Source organism: Balaenoptera physalus (assembly GCF_965194825.1).
Source record: "Balaenoptera physalus genome assembly, chromosome: X".
NCBI classification, from domain to species: Eukaryota; Metazoa; Chordata; class Mammalia; order Artiodactyla; family Balaenopteridae; genus Balaenoptera; species Balaenoptera physalus.
The window spans coordinates 45237884-45256419 of NC_138903.1; the positions used below are offsets into that span (position 1 = coordinate 45237884).

The 18536-nt window shown below is 38.7% G+C and overlaps 1 protein-coding gene across 1 annotated transcript; it reads left to right on the top strand.

The window, feature by feature from the left end:
- The first annotated feature begins 58 nt into the window (after window positions 1-58).
- On the top strand, window positions 59-13371 carry NUDT11 (nudix hydrolase 11). Its single transcript, XM_082445223.1, has 2 exons — window positions 59-925; window positions 4937-13371. Coding segments are annotated over exons 1-2 (495 nt in total). The 5' UTR covers window positions 59-431; the 3' UTR covers window positions 4938-13371.
- Window positions 13372-18536: the final 5165 nt, after the last annotated feature.

An 18536-nucleotide genomic window follows, 5' to 3' on the forward strand; every position in this document is an offset into this window, starting at 1 on the left:
CGGGAACGCGCACGTGCCCGGGGACGCGGACGCGTCCGCGAATGCGCCTCACCTCGCTCAACCCCGGCCCCGGCGGCTGAGGAGGGAGAGACGGGGACGCGCACCGGAGACGCCGGTGGGCTCCGCGCAGAGTGGCGGGCTCCGGGGCGGAGGCGGGGATGGGGGCGGTGGCGGCGGCGCCTCCTCCACTCAGGCGTCTGCGCCCGGGACCCCCCGGCCGCGCGGGGGGAAGGACCGACTGACGTACCTCGCGCGCCCCCGCCTCCGTCCCCGCCCCCGCCTCATCTTCCCCGAGCTCCCGGGGCTCGCGGGCTGAGACGCCTCTCTCTCACCGCCCCTCGCCGCGGCCCTTTCTCTCCGCGGCACCTCGGAGTCCCTCGGCCCGGTGGCGGCGGCAGCGGGGACCCGAGCAGCGGCGAGCGGCCTCGAGGATGAAGTGCAAACCGAACCAGACGCGGACCTACGACCCGGAGGGGTTCAAGAAGCGGGCGGCGTGCCTGTGCTTCCGGAGCGAGCGCGAGGACGAGGTGCTGTTAGTGAGTAGCAGTCGGTACCCGGACCGCTGGATCGTGCCGGGCGGGGGCGTGGAGCCCGAGGAGGAGCCGGGCGGTGCTGCCGTCCGCGAGGTGTACGAAGAGGCGGGAGTCAAGGGGAAGTTAGGCCGGCTCCTGGGCATTTTCGAGCAGAACCAAGATCGCAAGCACAGAACGTACGTGTATGTACTGACTGTCACTGAGATTCTGGAGGATTGGGAAGATTCGGTTAGCATTGGGAGGAAGCGAGAGTGGTTCAAAATCGAAGATGCGATCAAGGTTCTCCAGTGCCACAAGCCCGTGCATGCCGAATATCTGCAAAAACTAAAGCTGGGCGGTTCCCCAACCAGTGGAAACTCCATGGCCCCGTCCCTGCCAGAGAGCGATTCCTAGTATGTACCGCTCCTGCACAGACTCTTGCTTTCCACCTACCTGACAGTAAATAGTGCCCGGAGCACCCCTGGTGCCGTGTGCGGTCTCACCGGGAGGAGGGAGGCTTCTTTTGTTTCCTTGGCAGACCTCTGAATCACGCTTGCAAACTGTCTCAGTTGCCAGGCACTGTTTTCAGACATTTTGCACGTTTTTCAGATGCTTTCAGAATCGCTTCTTGGTAGCACTGTAACACATTTCGGAAAGCCAAAGCCACATGGTATTTTTTGTTTTGTTTGTTTTGCTTGTTTGTTTTCTATAAAGGTGCCTTAACTGCTGACCCAGTCTTTGGGGGGCGGGGTGTGTGTGTGTGTGTGTGTGTACACGTGTATACGTGTTGTGGTTTTTGTTTTTTTTTACAGTTCACACGTGTGTGTGTGTCCGTATGTGTCTGCGTGTGTCTGTGTGTGTATGTGCACTTTTGGTACCAGTCTTGTGGGTTTTTTTGTAGTGAAGGCGTTTAAAATCTGATCACCTTGGTTGTGTGGCAATTGCATTAATTTTTTCTCTTAAGTTGTTTTCTCATTCACAGCATTAGCCCTTGTCAGCAAGCCCTTCTATGATTGGTTTGAAGGACAAGTGTTGAATTTCAAAGAAGTATTTAAGGAATTTTACATCATGTGCTCTTTCCACGCTGAACAATAATTTTATCTTCAGATATGTGATCTAATTTGCCCTTTTCAGAAACTGCTTAATTCATATGTCGTTAATTCGATTTTCAGAACATTTTCACAACTGGTAGTTTTTTACTTCTTACTTAAAATGGCCATTTCCCATTGAGCCTGAATGTAGCTTAGCAAAATATTATTTTATAGAATAAAGACCCTCTCGGTAAGGTATTGTTATGTACATATCCTGATATGTACATATTATGAAAACTGTATTCTGAGTGTGGTTTAGCGTGCTCAACTTCCAACTCCCATTGCTCCTTTCTCAGTGCCCTAGAACAACCGTGGTTCTCTCATTATAAACTAGTCTTTGAAAGAAAGTTAGTTCACATATTTGAATTCATGATAGTCCACTTAAACTTGTCTGAATGCCAGTAGCCAAAGGAATGGAATATTATATGGTAATTACATCCCAGTTGAGTGAGTTAGCTTTATTGATATTCAGCTGCTACAGAATTCTCAAACTGTCAGGACGCCTGAACAATCTCTCGTGAAGATTTAGGATAAAGGTTTTGTGTCACATGACAGACTTAAAAGCTACCAAATTAAAAGCTCTTACATTTGCTTCAGTACTTGTTTGAAATCAGGGATCCTATCTAAAGTGCATAGGTCTGTCTTCTGGAACTACCTTTATTCCTCTAGCCATGTCGGCAGTTAGGTAGAGGGAAAATCTACTTTCTGAAGAGGACATCAGGGTGGAAAGGTCATTCCTTATATAATGCTTAAGCATTTTTAAAACATCCTTCTAGTAAATAAATAAGGTAGAAAATAATGGTTGTTTAAAACATTTTGTTAGTCCTCAAAGTAACCTGTTTTTAAACACAATTACTGCTGAAGATTTAATGGAAGTTACCTTTCTTAAATTAATTCATAGTTTACTGTTGTGCAGCATACATACAGAACAGTTGACAAATCTTTACAGCTTAATGAATCTTTATATAGTGAGCGCATACGTGTAACCAGAGTTCAGATCCAGAAATTAATATTACCTGTAACTCAAAAGCCCATTGCATTCCTCTTCCTAATCAGTACTCCGCCCTCCTATCTTTTAAGACCATACTCCGCCCTCCTATCTTTTAAGTTCTGCTTTTGAACTTTATATTGAATTTTAGAACACATACTCTTTTGTGCTGCCCCCTTGTGTGCTATACGTATTTTGTTCCTCAGAATACTCAAATATTTTTCTCTATTTGGTTGCATTTTAATTCTACAAATTGGTAACATGCTTATATGATTGCTTCTAAAAAGTGGGTTCTGTTCCACTTTCTAAAGAAATTCAGTACCACTCTTTTGAAAACAAATCTTATTACACATTCAAGCACAGATAAACAATGTACAAGTTTCAGTTCACAAAACATTTTCGGTACTAATGCTATCAAGTAAACTAAAAAATGAGTGGGTTTTTAAAACCAATGACAGTTTTATTATCTGAATTATATCATTTAATTAATTATGGTTATTGTGTATTTTTCTATTTTTCTCTGCAAAAGTGATATATATCGAATATATATTTGAGTACATATTTTTAATTCCAAACAATTTGACTTTTACTATTCATTCAATCTCAAATAGACCCAAAGATATTTTCCCCCAATAACCTAGTTATTCAAGAAGATTCTTAAATTCTACATTAACATTAACACAGCAGATATACTGGATTCTTATTTTACAGCTATTTTTGCAGATAAAAACCCCTTCCACCTGAAATGCTGTCACAAATACTTTGGAGCCTTAACTTGTTATTCTTAGAGGTAATAATGCATCATCTTATTTGGTTCTTAAATTAGCTGACAAAGGCAAAAATGTACAGTATTCATATTAACCCGTTTTAAAGAATTTAGCCTATAAATATGTTGTGGGTTTGGGTTTTTTTGTTTGTTTGGTTGGTTTTTTTTTGTCGTTGTTGTTTTTTGCCAGAAACATTTAGAATATGTCATGCTATTTTTTAGGATTGACCGTTAGGTTCATTTAAGTAGTTTTTGTGAAATATTCTCTGGAACCTAGCCTAAAATAGTTTAAAGCTCCAAGGAGATTTCATTTTTTCTCTTTAAGACCAAGTGTTTCAGGCTAAACAGGTGAGCAGAGGTCATATATAGAAAATTTCTACCACCTCAGCGCTCCAAAGATTAATGTACAGTTGGGATTCTTTTTCCTTCTAAGAGTGTTAAAAAGTCACTTATATGTTGTTTGTTTGGTTTTTCAGCCCTCCCCTTGGTAAAAACGGAGAAAGGGTACTCTCCATAGATAACTGAAGTTTGCAGAAATGAATCAGATTTATTTTCTGCATGTTTTATAAACAGCATATATTTTCAGCTGCTCAAATATTTTATTATTTTAATGTATAGAGAGAAAACGTTAGAGATTAATGTAGATACATAGAAACACTGGAAATAATTAGTGCTATGTCTATAAAGTATAAAATTTTTTCAAGAAATTGTGTCTGTATATGTACACACACACAAATAATGTATATTTTGGGGGGCAGAGCTTTTACTTCCAGGCGTCCCATATGGGGAAGCCACCAGGCACTACCAGAGTTTCATCAGTATTTTCCTGGTAGTTGTCTCCTGATAAACTGTTACACTGTATTTAACAGATTTTATGGGCAAACAGCATTATGAGAAATGGAAAAGTCACTATGGTGACTGAAATAAAACTTGACATTTTTATGAGAGTTTGATGTGATACATCAAACTACATTGGGCTTTGAAGTCAAACAGACCTAGGGTTGAAAACTGCTTCCAGCTTTTGTTAATTCTGTAACTTCAGCCAAGTTATCTAACTATCTGATGCTCAGGGTTTTTAAATATAAAATTGAAGATAATAAAAATAGCTACTTCATAAACTTTTCCTATGAGAAGCCTTTTCTGACCACCTGGGTCAACATACCCTCTTCTGTATGTGTCATGGTTCTCACAATTTATTGTACTTCTCTATTTGCATGGCTGTGTGGCCAGTAGACCACAAACTTTTTGATGGGTAGGAACCAGCCTGAATAATTTCCGTAAGCTTAGAGTCCAGAACATGGAATTTAGGACTTTTTTATGTCTTAGATGACCACTCCCCCCTTTGCAAAACTTCTGGTATCACTGCTTTCCTGACTTTTTTGTTTTGTAACATATACTGATCTGTAACTCCCTCAGCTGCTGATCCAGACTCACATTGCATCTGCATTAGATAATTCTGTGAAGGCTTTCCAAATGCAAAGTGAGTGATGCAGATAATAAACCTTTTGTAAATTTATCAATTGGAAGAATTGTTAAATTAGTATGAGCCTCCTAATTGTATGTTGGTTTGTTTCTCCAGATGAACAGCAAAGATGTCCAGGATTGTTTTGAAAGAGTCATTGATGTGAACCACTGATGAATGGAATTGGCAAGTATAGGTGAGCACTTCCATGTTTCCAAGGAGACAGCTCATCTGGTTTTCCTCCTACATCTTGGGACACTCCTTCCCTGTCTATTCCACTGACTCCTCTTGCCCTGGTGATTGTACTATTGTATGTGAACAGACTCTTATTCAGCACCCGTAGCCTTTTATTGTGCTTTTTTGATATGTCTGCCTTCTTCATTAGACTATGATATCCTTGAGAGCAAGGACCACGTTTCCTTACTCTTTGCATATTCTGCATCTGAGACACTACTTGAAATATGGTTGGCATCACTGAAGGTTCTTTGATTCAACTCATATTTTATAATCACTACATGGCAAAACATTCCCCTTCCAATCTGGTGCTAGTAGAGTATATGCTGTCCAGGCACCACGTGTGTGGCTTTTCTGTATCAGGTGTTTCAGAAACTTTTCAAGGCAGTTGTAAGATATTCAAGGACAAGAATTATTACTCATATTTCTAAGTCATACCACACAGTGGCTAGCACAGTTTTAAGATTACCCATCACTTAAGGCAACATTTTGTAGAATCAGTCCTTTGTGTAACAACTTCAGTGTTTTTGTACTGTTGTTAATTTGCTTAAAATTTTATTCAAAAATATCACTTGCTATAAAAGTAACTATAAAAATAAATACAATGAACATAAGATAATGTGCTTTTTATAAAAATTTTAAAATGATATACAAATAATAAATTTAATGTTTTTGCACTGCTCTAACCACCTCTTTCATGTAATCTTAACATCTCTTTGAAGAAAAGATGTTTTTTCTTATTTTTCAGATTCAGTATACTGTATTATTTGATGCCAGCGGCAACAAAGACTGCTATAGGCAGTTTCCAAAGTTAATCATGCCACTTAGTTTGCCTAGGTTTCTTTTGCATCTCTTAGTGATTCAGTTGGCCACAGTTTTCCTCCCCTTTTCCAATACATCAGCTAGCTCCTCATCCCCCCTGGTTTCTGCATGTGAGAATGCAGAGGACTGAAAGACAACTAAATTGTTGTCACTTGGCAAAGGCATTGGGGGGAAAAAAAAAACTTCTGTTGGGGGGGTACCGAAAATGAAAGATTTAGAGAGGACTTGGGTCAGCTACCTCCAGGAGATCAACTTAAAGAAAATGACAAAGGTGTTCAGAGGAAGTTTTATGGAGTTCTGCCATGGAGTTTGTGATGTCAGCACTCTTCCCCAAGTCCCTACAAAGGCCCTAAAGTGGCTTTAATATGGTAGTTTTCTTTCTTTTGCATTGTAAAGCAACTACATCGGGAAAAAAATGGGCTCCATTTGAGTGTTACACCCTTCCTCATGTTACCAGTGAAATGTATTTATTTATTAATTGTTCCCCCAACCTTTACAGAATTTGAAATAAAAACACACCTCCCCAACATATTGAGGTTTTTTTAGGTGTGATATGGTACTGTGGTTATGTTTTTTTTTATTATTATCTTTTAGAGAAATGTACTGTAAATTTGACACATGAAGTGATATGCTACTGATATTTGCTTCAAAATAATCTGAGGGTGGAGTAAGTGAGCATATAGATGAAATGAAATTGGTGATAAATTGATAATTATTGAAGCTGCGTGATGGATATTTGGGAGTTCATTACTCTATTCTCTATACTTTTGTATATGTTTGAAATTTTCCATAATAAAAATTGAAAAAACTTTCTTCAGAGTTTACTTGTAGGCCCCCCTCTATCCCTAAGACTTAAGTAGAGAAGTTTGGTTGGAACATCAATCTATAGCCCAGCCTGCCAGACTCTCTCCTCCCCTCCAAAAACCTAGGTTTTGTTCCTGAGCTGACATGTTGGCAGACTTGCTCTTCCCTTAGTGTGAGTTGTTTCCTTAGAGGTCTCCCAGTTCTACATGTAAAAAGACTTTTAGTCACATCAGTATGTCAGACGTGACCAGAAAGTTTTGAACCCCAGTGGTGGACATAAGCTTAGGTTCCACTCCCCATTCTACAATTTACCTTAAAAAAATTGAATTGTTTTCCTGATTACAAAATTAATTCATCTTAATTTCAGAAAATTTGGAAAATTCCCCCCAAAATAAATGAATCAAAAATCACACATGATCCCCCTACCCAGAATAACCAAGTTCAAAAAAATATGTGTGTGTGTGTGTGTGTGTGTATATATTCCAGCCTTTTTTCTTTTCAAATATAAACATATGTAACCCAGACACAGATGGCACAGGTGAGCCCCTTCCTCCAGAATATTTCCCAAAATCCATGACCCCTTTTGTTAAGCAATACCACACAGGCACCTTGCTGTTCCTCAGTTTTTTAGGCTAATGCTCAGGGCTGTCATGGAATTTGTGCTACTTCTTTCCTGCACAAGTGAGGCAGGCATGGCACAAAACTTGGGTGTGAAATCCAGACCAAGCTCTCTACCAAGTCCTGATGTAGGACAGAATAGGCTTGTTTTGGTTTGGTTTGGTTTGGTTTTTGTCTAATTCCCACACAAACTTTCTACTCAACAAGCACTGAGGCTGGCAGGGGAGGGGGAAGTATCAATTCAGAGGGGAGTGCCCCTTTGTTAAATCACACATTGCAATGTATTGGCTAAAAGTAGGCCTGCTACTACCTCGTTTTCCAGAAAGTTCCCTCTGTCTTTTCTGAATCCTCAGCAAGCTACCATGTCTGCAGCCTCTGACCCTCATGTGCTCTTCTGGGGACAGTGATTTTCAACTGGTAAACAAGGACACCACCACTCTGGACTCAGGAAATGGAACCCTGTTCTCACCCTTCTACCTTTTTACCCCAGAATGTGCCCTTATCCATCCCTAATTTCCTACAGTACTCCAGAGACAAGGCCGTAACTTTTGATGAGATTTTATTGAAGATTACCAGATTATGTGAGGCAAAGAACACAATTTACACCTACTGCACAGTTCATACCTTCTCTAGGTTCCATTGCTAGACCAATTCCCTAATGCAGGCTGACTCCAAATGGCCTAGGAAAGTCCCTCAACCCCCCACTCCCCATCACTACCAAAAACCTGAGAGTTTGCAGTTTCAAATCATGGATAAACTGATCCTCACCATGGAGAAGGGAAAGCTGCTCCCACAACTCAATCTCTAAAAAGTACTCAAAGTGTCTCAAATTTATATTCCTGGAATCAAAGATGTGAACCTGAAATCAATGGAATGGATCAAAGGGCTAGAATGTGATGGGTTGGATATAGAAATTCAGTCTCGTATTACTCCAAAGATCATGATTCATGTTAAGATGAAGAAGAACAGGGCTGACAATATCTTACAGTGAACTCAGTGCTCCACCTCTTCCCAGGATAGTAAACATAGGGAACCAAAATGTCCATCCATGGTCCAAGAAGACTTAACACCCTGCCCCTGTGTAATCCTACACAGCAGTGTGAAAAAGCAGGCAGGACCTCTAGAAGTTTAGACTTCTTTGGGGCCAGTGCTGAGGGCATAGAGGACTTGGAACAGGGTTGGTATCAATTCTCTCTTTTCCTTTTGTCTACGCACTCAAACTTAGACCTCATTTCTTGGGTGTTACAAAAGATAAATGGACTGCAAAATCATTTTTAGTAGGTGGTATCAGAGATGGCATCACAATCCCTAGTGGGCATTTTAGGAATTAACCCAGTCCTGGATGCATTCTGTTTAGAGCAAGGAAACCCTTCCCAGGAATATCAATACTTTTTGCTGCGCAAGAGCACCTTGCTGTCCAAGTCTATTTACAATTACCTTTTTCATAATCCTGAATTAAATCTTAATATGTTATATATGAAGAAAGACCCTCTATCATGTCCCAATCAATAAAATTTCGAGTCTTTAAGCTGTGTTCTTTCATCTAGCTTTAACCTGGTAGATAAATAGGAAAATATTTGCATTTATCTAGTACCTCAGTCCTTACAATTGGAGCTCTCAGTGTATTGGGGAGACAGATGACAAAACAAGAAATCTCAACAAAATGTACAGTTTTTATGATAGTGGGGATTCAGTGGGCTCTGCCAGCACATAGTAAACTAACCTAGTTTAGCGGGGATGAGAGATTCTCAGAGAAAGTGCCTTCACCTGAAGGGTGAATAGAGCTTAGCCAGGAGAAGTAGTGGGAGGGTATTCCTCCAGAAGGAGGGAAGAGCAGGTGTGAGGTTCTAGAAGCCAGATAAAGTATGATGCTTTTAGGAACAGGAACTTGTTCATTATGTCTGGAACATAGTTTGAGCATGTAGAGAAGAAGAAAGGATCTCCTAGTGATGAAGTCAATGGGGTAAGAAAAAGATTATAGAGGGTCTGATGTGACTTGTTCAGGGATTTAAGGAGAGGAGACATGACATCAGTTTGTCTGAAGAATGGAAAACTATTTGTAAAGGGAGAGAAGACTGTGATAGTAGTTCAGGTGAGAAATGATGGTGACCTGAACTAGGGTAATTGAGTATATTTATAGGCGTGGACACATTTTAGAAATTTATAGGGTTTAAAGGGGCATGAGTTGATTAATTGGATGTAGGAGATTAGAGAGAGGTAGATATAGATATATTTAAAGATATCTGGCTAGAGCAACTGAGTTGATGGTACCATTCCCTTAGGTGGAATCTAATAGAGGGAAAGCATTAGTTACGGAGGACTGAGAAGATGAGATTAGTTTTACAACTGTTCGTTTCTGGTACCCAAGGGACATTAACTTGGACATGTCCAAAAGGCCAGAGATACATAGACAAGCAGCTTAGGAAAGAAGAATGAGCTGGAAGTGTAGATTTTGGAATCATCAGTAGATGGGTAATAGGTGAAGAGGTGGGTCAAGGTCATCCAGGAGAGGGTGTACAGAGAGGACAGTGAAAATCTCCCTGAGGAATATCAACACTTAAGGGTGGGTGCAGGACTTCCAGAATAGTTGTGTGAGGATCTTGGTGGACCCACTCCCCAGTGAAACACCATTTAATTGGTGACAAATATGTATATACATACACACACACACACACACACACACACACACACACACACACGTTTAAAGTCCCTAGAAATTGTCATAAGGGCATACAGCAAATGGATAAACATTTGTTCAAAAAAATCTACTAAATCTCTGTAAAAATAGAATCTGGCATTTGAGCTATAACCTGTTCCATCTCCCCCAGCTCTATGTGACAAGCTTTACTCCAGATATGGATGTGCCCAAGAAGACGAGGGCTCCCTATCCCCCCAGTTCCTAGTCTAGGGCTATACTTTCATCCCAGGAGGTGGGCACCAGTGTCTTTTATTCCACCACAGTTGCCAAGGCACTATTCCAGGCAAGCCTGGGCTAGAGGACTAACTCCCAATTATAGGGTGAGGGCTTGACATCAGGCATGAGAGGCCAGTAAAAGTGGGATCCCAATCTCCTCTGCCCAAATTCATTTGTAGAGTGAAGTTTCTACATGGAAACAAGCAAGCTGAAATAACCAGGTGTTACCATCTCCCCTGAATGCCCAATGGGGTGTTACTGCAGGAAAAGTGTCCTGCTATATCCACCCCCAGCTCAGGTATAGTTGTCTGAAGTTTCTGCCTGGGTGCAGAAGCAGGCCATAAGAACTAAGCACAGCAGCTTTGCCTGAAGGGACTGAATTTATTTGGAAAAGAACCTGGAAACATTTATGCCTAAGGGCATTTTTGAAAAAACAATGGGATCTTAATGGTGAGCAATTAAGAGGGGCCTGGTAGCTCCAGGATACTAGTAGCAACAGGGGAACAACACTATAAAACGACTGGACTAATATACATCTAATGACTACTCCACCAAAAAACAACAAAATGTACATTCCACTCAAGTACATGGATCCTTCTCCAAAAAAGACTGTATGCTAGGCCATAAACATGCCTCAAAAGATTTAAAAGATTGAAATCATGCAAATTATGTTCTCTAACCAAAATGGAATTAAATTAGAAATCAACAAGAGAGAGATACATGGGAAACTAACAAATATGTGGATATTAAACAATACATTCCTAAATAACCAATGGGTTAAAGAAGAAATCATGATGGAAATTAGGAAATACTTTGAGATGGATACAATCAAAACACCAAAACTTGAGATGCAGCTAGAGCAGTACTTAAAAGGATAATTCATAATTATTAATTCCTATGAAAAGAAGAGCAAAGTAAACACAAAACAAGCAAAAAGAAAGTAATACAAAAGAATAGAATGAAAATAAACAATAGAAAAACAATAGTGAAAATCAACAACACTAAAAGTTGACTCTTTGAAATGATCAACAATCTGTATTATATCCAGAATATTAAGAATATGTATAAGTCAATAATAAAACAAATAATGCAATTAAAAATGGGCAAAGGATTTGAATAGACTTCTCCAAAGAAATACACATGTGGACCATAAGTACATGAAACATTATTAGCTATTAGGGAAATGCAAATCAAAACCACAATGAGATACTACTCACCCACTAGAATGACTATAATGAAAAAGACTAAAAATAACGAGGCTATTGAAGATGTGGAGAAATTGGAGCCCTCATATGTGTAAAATATTACTACCACTTTGGAAAATAGTTTGGCAGTTCTTTAAAATGTTAAATAGAGTTACCACATAACCCAACAATTCTACTACTAGATATATACCCAAGAGAAATAAAAACATATTCCATAAAAAAGATTTGTTCATGAATTTTTATAGCAGCATTATTCATAATAGCCAAAAAAGGGAAACAACCCAAATGCCCATCAACTGATGAATGTATAAACAAATGTAGTACATTCATACAATGGGATATATTATTCAGCAGTAAAAAGGAATGAAGTACTATGCTATTACATGGATGAACAAGAGGCCAGACATCATACATCACATATTGTACAATTTCACTTAATGTCTAGTTTGGGCAAACATACAGAATCAAAAAAATAGATTAATGGTTGCCTGTGCCTGAAGGAAAGGGGAATAGGGATTGACCTCTAATGGGTACAAGGTTTTTCTTTGAAATGATGAAGATATTTGAAAATTAGATTATGATGATGGTTGCCCAACTCTATAAATGCACTAACAACCATTGACTTATACACTAAATGGGTGAAGGTTATGATATGTAATTTACATCTTAATAAAACGGTTAACAAAAATTTCTGGGTTGGGCAGAGAGAGAAGTGCATACAAAACGATCATCAAAAAAAAGAGTAGTTATCAAAATAAGAGGGAAATGGGGAGAAAGTAATGACAGAGTTGAGGGCATACAACATTTTAAGGAGGGAGTTTAAGGCATATGGGGTGTTACAGTGACAATGACATAGTAGAAAAAATGATTAATAGGAACTGCCTCAATAAAATAGAAGGGTGGGAAGACAGATGACAGTGGGCTAAGGAATGAGTGGGAGATAAGGAATTAGATTCAGTGAGTCTAAATAATTCATTCAAGCAGTTAAATTATGAAAGAGGAGAGAAATGGAATGGTAGCTCAAAGTTCATGTCGCATTGAAGACAGCTTTAATGTTTTCAAGGTGGCAGACACTTGACCACCTTTACTTATTGATGAGGAGGAGCCAGTAGAGAGGGAAAGCCTGAAAACACAGGAAGATGTGGTAACCAATGGAACAAGAGGGTAGAACAAATTGTGTGTGAAGCACAGTGAAGGAATTTATCTTAGATGGGGGGAAGGCTACCTCTTCCACCATACCTGGAGGGAAGGAGGAAAGGCTGGATTATGTATAAGGAAGGTTGTACATTTGTGCTGTAAAACTGAGGTATGTTACACTTGAGAGATTCATTTCCCTTGGGGAGGTAAGAGTCAAATCATCTACTGTGTGAGGAGAGAATGTGTAAGATAAGAGGTTAGGAGAAAGAGGAGCAGAATTGATGTATTGAATAACTCTGTGGAGAACAGAAAAGAGAACTAAGAAAATAGAGCAAGATTTCTAGGCAGCAGTGAGAGGTGAGGTCGGAAAACACCTGTGTGGTGACAAGTGGCTATAGACCCATAGAAACTATTTAATGTGACCCTGTTTCTTTACAGTTAAATGACAGACTAAATAAACTTCCACTGCTTCCACTCTAAAAACAATACTTCTGGAATCTAAAAAATAAAACAAACTAGTGAAGATAATAAAAAAAACAGACTCACAGATATAGAGAACAAACTAGTGGTTATCAGTGGGGAGAAGGAAGGGAAGAGGAGCAATATAGGAGTAGGAGAGTAAGAGGTACAAACTATTATGTGTAAAATAAGCTACAAGGATATATTGTACAACACAGGGAATATAGCGAATATTTCATAAGAACTATAAATTGAGCATAACCTTTAAAAATTGTGAATCACTATATTGTACACCTGAAACTTATACAATATTGTACATCAACTACACCTCAATAAAAACTAAATAAAATAAAACGAAACCTTAAAAAATAAAAACAATACCTCTATTTGAATATATATTATCCATTATTTGGATTTTGTACTTTACCTATTTCAGGAAGCTCAAAATCCACATATTCAAAGTCTGTCTCATGACTTGTCTTAATAGCACTTTGCCAGACACTAGGACATTTGTGTGCCCTATGAAATGTCAGAGGGAATGTAGGGGAAAGTTCTGAAGGAAAGGAGAAAAGCAAACTTGGTGATCTCAGGTGAGGTGAGGACTTCAAGGGACCATAGGATTCACAGTGGAATTCTATTTTAAAGTTAAAGATAATCCTAAACTATGAAGACATGCCATGACATTTTTTCAAACAGGATTTTAGAAGAGAGTATAATGGCATAATAACAACTACTATTTATTATTTTCATGTCCTATGAGATTTGCAATAAATTTTTAATTATGTATTTTAAATATATTTAGAAAATGCATAGCAGTTTCTGTATACCAGGCACTGTTCTATACTATTTAACATAGTAAGCATTTGAATTTTCATAAGAACCCTGTGAAGTCGTCACTATTACAGGCATACCTTGGAGATATTGCAGGTTCAGTTCCAGACCACCACAATAAAGTGAATATCGCAACAAAGTGAGTCACACCTGTTTTTTGGTTTCCCAGGGCATATAAAAGTTATGTTTATACTGCATTAAGTGTGCAATAGCATTATGTCTAAAAAATCCCAATGTGTATACCTTAATTTAAAAGTAAACAAAAGCACTTTTTACAAAAGTAAGAAGTTAAAAAATGCTAACCATCATCTGAGCCTTCAGGGAGTCTTAATTATTTTCCTGGTGGAGGGTTTACAATATCTGGTGGAGAATTACCAAAATGTAGCACAGAGTAAGGAAGTGAGCAAATGCACCAATAGACTTCCTTGACAAAGGATTGCCACAAACCTTCAATTTGTAAAGAACACAATATCTGCTAAGTGCAATAAAACAAGGTATGCCTGTATTTAATATGCCATTTTATAGATGAGAATACTTGGAAGGTTAAAATTTACTCACTCTCCTATAGCAAGTAAGGGATAGTACTGAGCTTCAAACCTAGGCAATCCAATTCCAGATTCTCAACCACTGTGCCATAGTATGTCTTATACTGTTGTTTTTAATTTTACCAATAATGTTGGGTGAATTGAACCTTCAACACATAAAAGTCAATTTCCCAAGGTCATAGAGCTAATGTACCACCAGAGCCAGGATGTGAGCTGAATTTGGCCTGACAAAGACTATCTTCTTCCACAATTATCTTGTTCCACTTCTTGCCAAGTACAAAGCATTAAACATTATTCTGATTTATTCATCTACATCTGAACCTGCCTTTTTGCAAAGCCTCTCTTCCCTAATGATTTCCCTCTTCCTGGGTTCCCTGTCTTGGCAAATGACCCCACCATGTTCTCAGTAACTAAAGCCAAACACCTCACCCTACCACTATTCCACAGCCATCCCTTCCCATTTAACTTTAAAATGAAATTCCACTGTGAATCCAGCAGTTTCTTGAAGTACTTGTCTGACTCACTAAACTGTGACTAAGACAGAGATGGTAGCATGGCTTATTTGTTGATGGGGAGGAGCCAGTAGAGAGTGAGAGGATGAAGACATAGGAAGATGTGGTAACCAACGGAACAAGAGCTTGAGAGGGTGAAAGAATTTGGGAGTACCTATACAACCACACTTTACCCAGTATACACTTCTGTGTACCCTGTCATAGTCCTTGAGTTATTTGTTCCAGGTTGTTCTCCTACTAGACCATGAGTTCCACGGACCCTGTTTTGTCCATTTGGATCTCAGGTTCCTAGTGTGGTGTCAGCATAATTTAGTATGGCTTCCGAATGGGTTAAGTGTGCATAAATTCATTGGTACAATAAAATATATTACGCAGCACTATCGCATACCAGGAATTGGGCTAGAGAAACTGTTTGCCTTTATAAAAATTGCTTTTTCAGTGGTTTACATGTGTAGTGCACCAGAATGTTCCTAAGGAGCATATAACACATATATAGCCCTTTATAGTTCACAGAAGTATTTCCACATACAATAATGGCATCTAATACTCACACCATCACTGGGAAGTAGTTGTTTTACCCAACATTTTACATAATGGGAAACCAAAAATCAGAAATATTAGGCAATTTCTCTACAGACAATGGTCATAAATGGTTGAAAATATACCATTCAGAAATACACACACACACATATTTAGTTATCACAGTTTTTCTCACTAAGGTCACTGTATAGTGTAGAGATAAATTTTAAAAAAAGAAGAAAATGGAGGAAAAGTTTTATTTTTATTTTTAGTTTTTTTCATTCTAGGATACTACTACTTCTGATCCGTGAAGTCCAGATACCCAAAAGGCGAGGGGAAAATCATTTAAGAGTGATAGAACTACCTTTTTGAAATCCCATGTGCAGCATGTATTTAATTGGCCCTTTTAAATGTGTACTTAATAGTAAATGGCAATGGTTTAATATATGCTTTCGAGCAGGATTTTTATAATACTCCAAGTCCAGTTTTCACTGATGTGAATAGTCAAATGGAGGAGTTTCAGGGGAGGAAATTCTAGGATCTTTATAAAGATCCACATTATATTGTTATTTGATTAGATCTTGAGAGGTCATTAACTAAGTTATAATTGTTATTAAGACTGGGTGAAGCAGCATATTGGGTGCCCCAGGCCTGGGGCCAAAGACCAGGAAGATGAGACTTGTAGATGGTTAGAAAGCCAGTGGGACTAACATGAGGGCTGTAAGAAACCTAGACTCCACTCAAGAAGAGTGCACCCACACTTACTTCCAAAACAAAGTGGAGAAAGCAGATTGAAACTGCATGGGACTCTGACCAGTTTACTATGACCACCCTGGTGCACACTCCAGCAAGTAATTGCTGGTCATGTATCTTAGTATAATTTTCTTCCAGCCTTTCAAATGCATATATGTTTTAAACTGGGGTAAATAGAGCAGACATTTTTGGGGCCCTTTAATTCTGGGGACCAATAGCGGGTCCCTTTGCCCCACCCAACCTTAGGTATTGTTCTATCAAAACATTTGTTTTAATCCTATTAATGTCTGTTTTATTTATCCTATTTCTTTATAATCATCTAAAGATTTCTATCCTACTGGAACAAGTCCCTTTGAAGTTTTCACCTTGCTGGGAAGAAGACTCTTGACTTTCCCTTCAGCATTTTTCTCCCAGCAATCAACCTAACTAACATTAGTTAACCTAATTTTTTAATTAGCATCTGTAAGACCCATTGAGGGGAAGCCAAGACCACAAATAAGGCTTCCCAAAATGTTTTTCTGTTTGTTTGCTTTTGACTAAGCGAGTTCTTAGTTAGCCTTTATTTTTTTTTGTATCCACCTTCTAATTTGTTTTTTTTTCATAGGTACCAACAAAACAGCTCTTCATATGAGAGCTCTCTCAAAATTTACCAATTTAGAAGTTTCTAAAATTTAAAGGATCCATCATCTGGTCTTTGACAAGTAGCATCTTAATACTGACTCAAACCAAAAAGATGCAAGAGGAGTCCCCACAAGATACTGTAAAGGATTTGCAGCCTTCACAAGATCCAGAAAGTTAACTCCCAAAATTAGTCTAAGAAAGTAAATACCTTCATTGCACAGGCAGATGCAATGAAGGTTGAAATGACAAAGGCCCCTGAGAGTTGGCACAGACAGACAAAAGACTGCTTGGAATCCCATTCTATTTGACTGGCTACCAAATGTACACCGTATGTGTACATTCCAGATGGCAGAGACCAAGCTCTTATAATCCTAAAATTTATGTGGAACCCCCAAACATCCCCCAAATCCAAAGCAATCTTGAGAAAAAAGAACAAAGCTGGAGGTATCGGGCTCCCAGACTTTGGACTATACCACAAGGCTACAGTAATCAAAACAGTATGGTACCTGCACAAAAACAGATATATAGATCAATGAAACAGTATAGATATCCCAGAAATAAACCCACACACTTACAGTCAATTAATCTACAACAAAGGAAGCAAGAATATACAATGGGGAAAGGACAGTCTCTTCAATAAGTGGTGCTGGGAAAACTGGACAGCTACATGTAAAAGAATGAAATTAGAAATTTTTCTCACACCATATACAAAAATGGATTAAAGACCTAAATGTAAGACCGGATACCATAAAACTCCTGGAAGAAAACATAGGCAGAACACTCTTTGACATAAATTGAAGCAATATTTTTTGGATCCATCTCCTAAAGTAAAGGAAATAAAAACATAAATAAACAAATGGGACCCAATTAAGCTTAAAAGCTTTTGCACAGCAAAGGAAACCATAAACAAAATGAAAAGACAACCTACTCAATGGATGAAAATATTTGCAAATGATATGACTGTTAAGGGATTAAAATCCCACATATATAAACAGCTCATACAACTCAACATCAAAAAAAAAAACCCAATTAAAAAATGGGCAGAAGAACTGCATAGACATTTTTCCAAAGAGGAAATGCAGGTGGCCAACAGGCACATGCAACGATGCTCAACATCGCTAATCATCAGGGAAATGCAAATCAAAACCAGAATGAGCTGTCACCTCACACCTGTCAGAATGGCTACCATCAAAAAGTCTACAAATAAAAAAAAATAAAAAATAAAAAATAAAAAAAAAGTCTACGAATAACAAATGTTGGCGAGGATGTGGAGAAAAGGGAACCCTTGTATGTTGTTGGTGGAAATGTAAACTGGTACAGCCACTGTGGAAAACAGTATGGAGGTTTCTCAAAAAACTAAAAATAGAACTACCATATGACTATACACACACACACACACACACACACAAACACACACACACACACACACACACCACTCATGGGTATATATCTGAAAAAAAACCCCACTAATTTGAAAAGATACATGTACCCCAATGTTCATAGCAGCATTATTTGCAATTGCCAAGACATGGAAGCAACCTAAGTGTCTATCAACAGATGAATGGATAAAGATGTTTTATATATACACAATGGAATACTACTCTGCTGTAAAAAAGAATGAAATAATGCCATTTTCAGCAAGATGGATGGACCTAGAGATTATCGTACTAAGTGAAGTATGTCAGAGCAAGGCAAATACTATATGCTATCATTTACATGTGAAATCTAAAATATGACACAAAT

What these genes read in the sequence shown, in the direction of transcription:
- NUDT11 (XM_082445223.1), top strand. Translation starts at nt 432, where the DNA reads ATGAAGTGCAAACCGAACCAGACGCGGACCTACGACCCGGAGGGGTTC.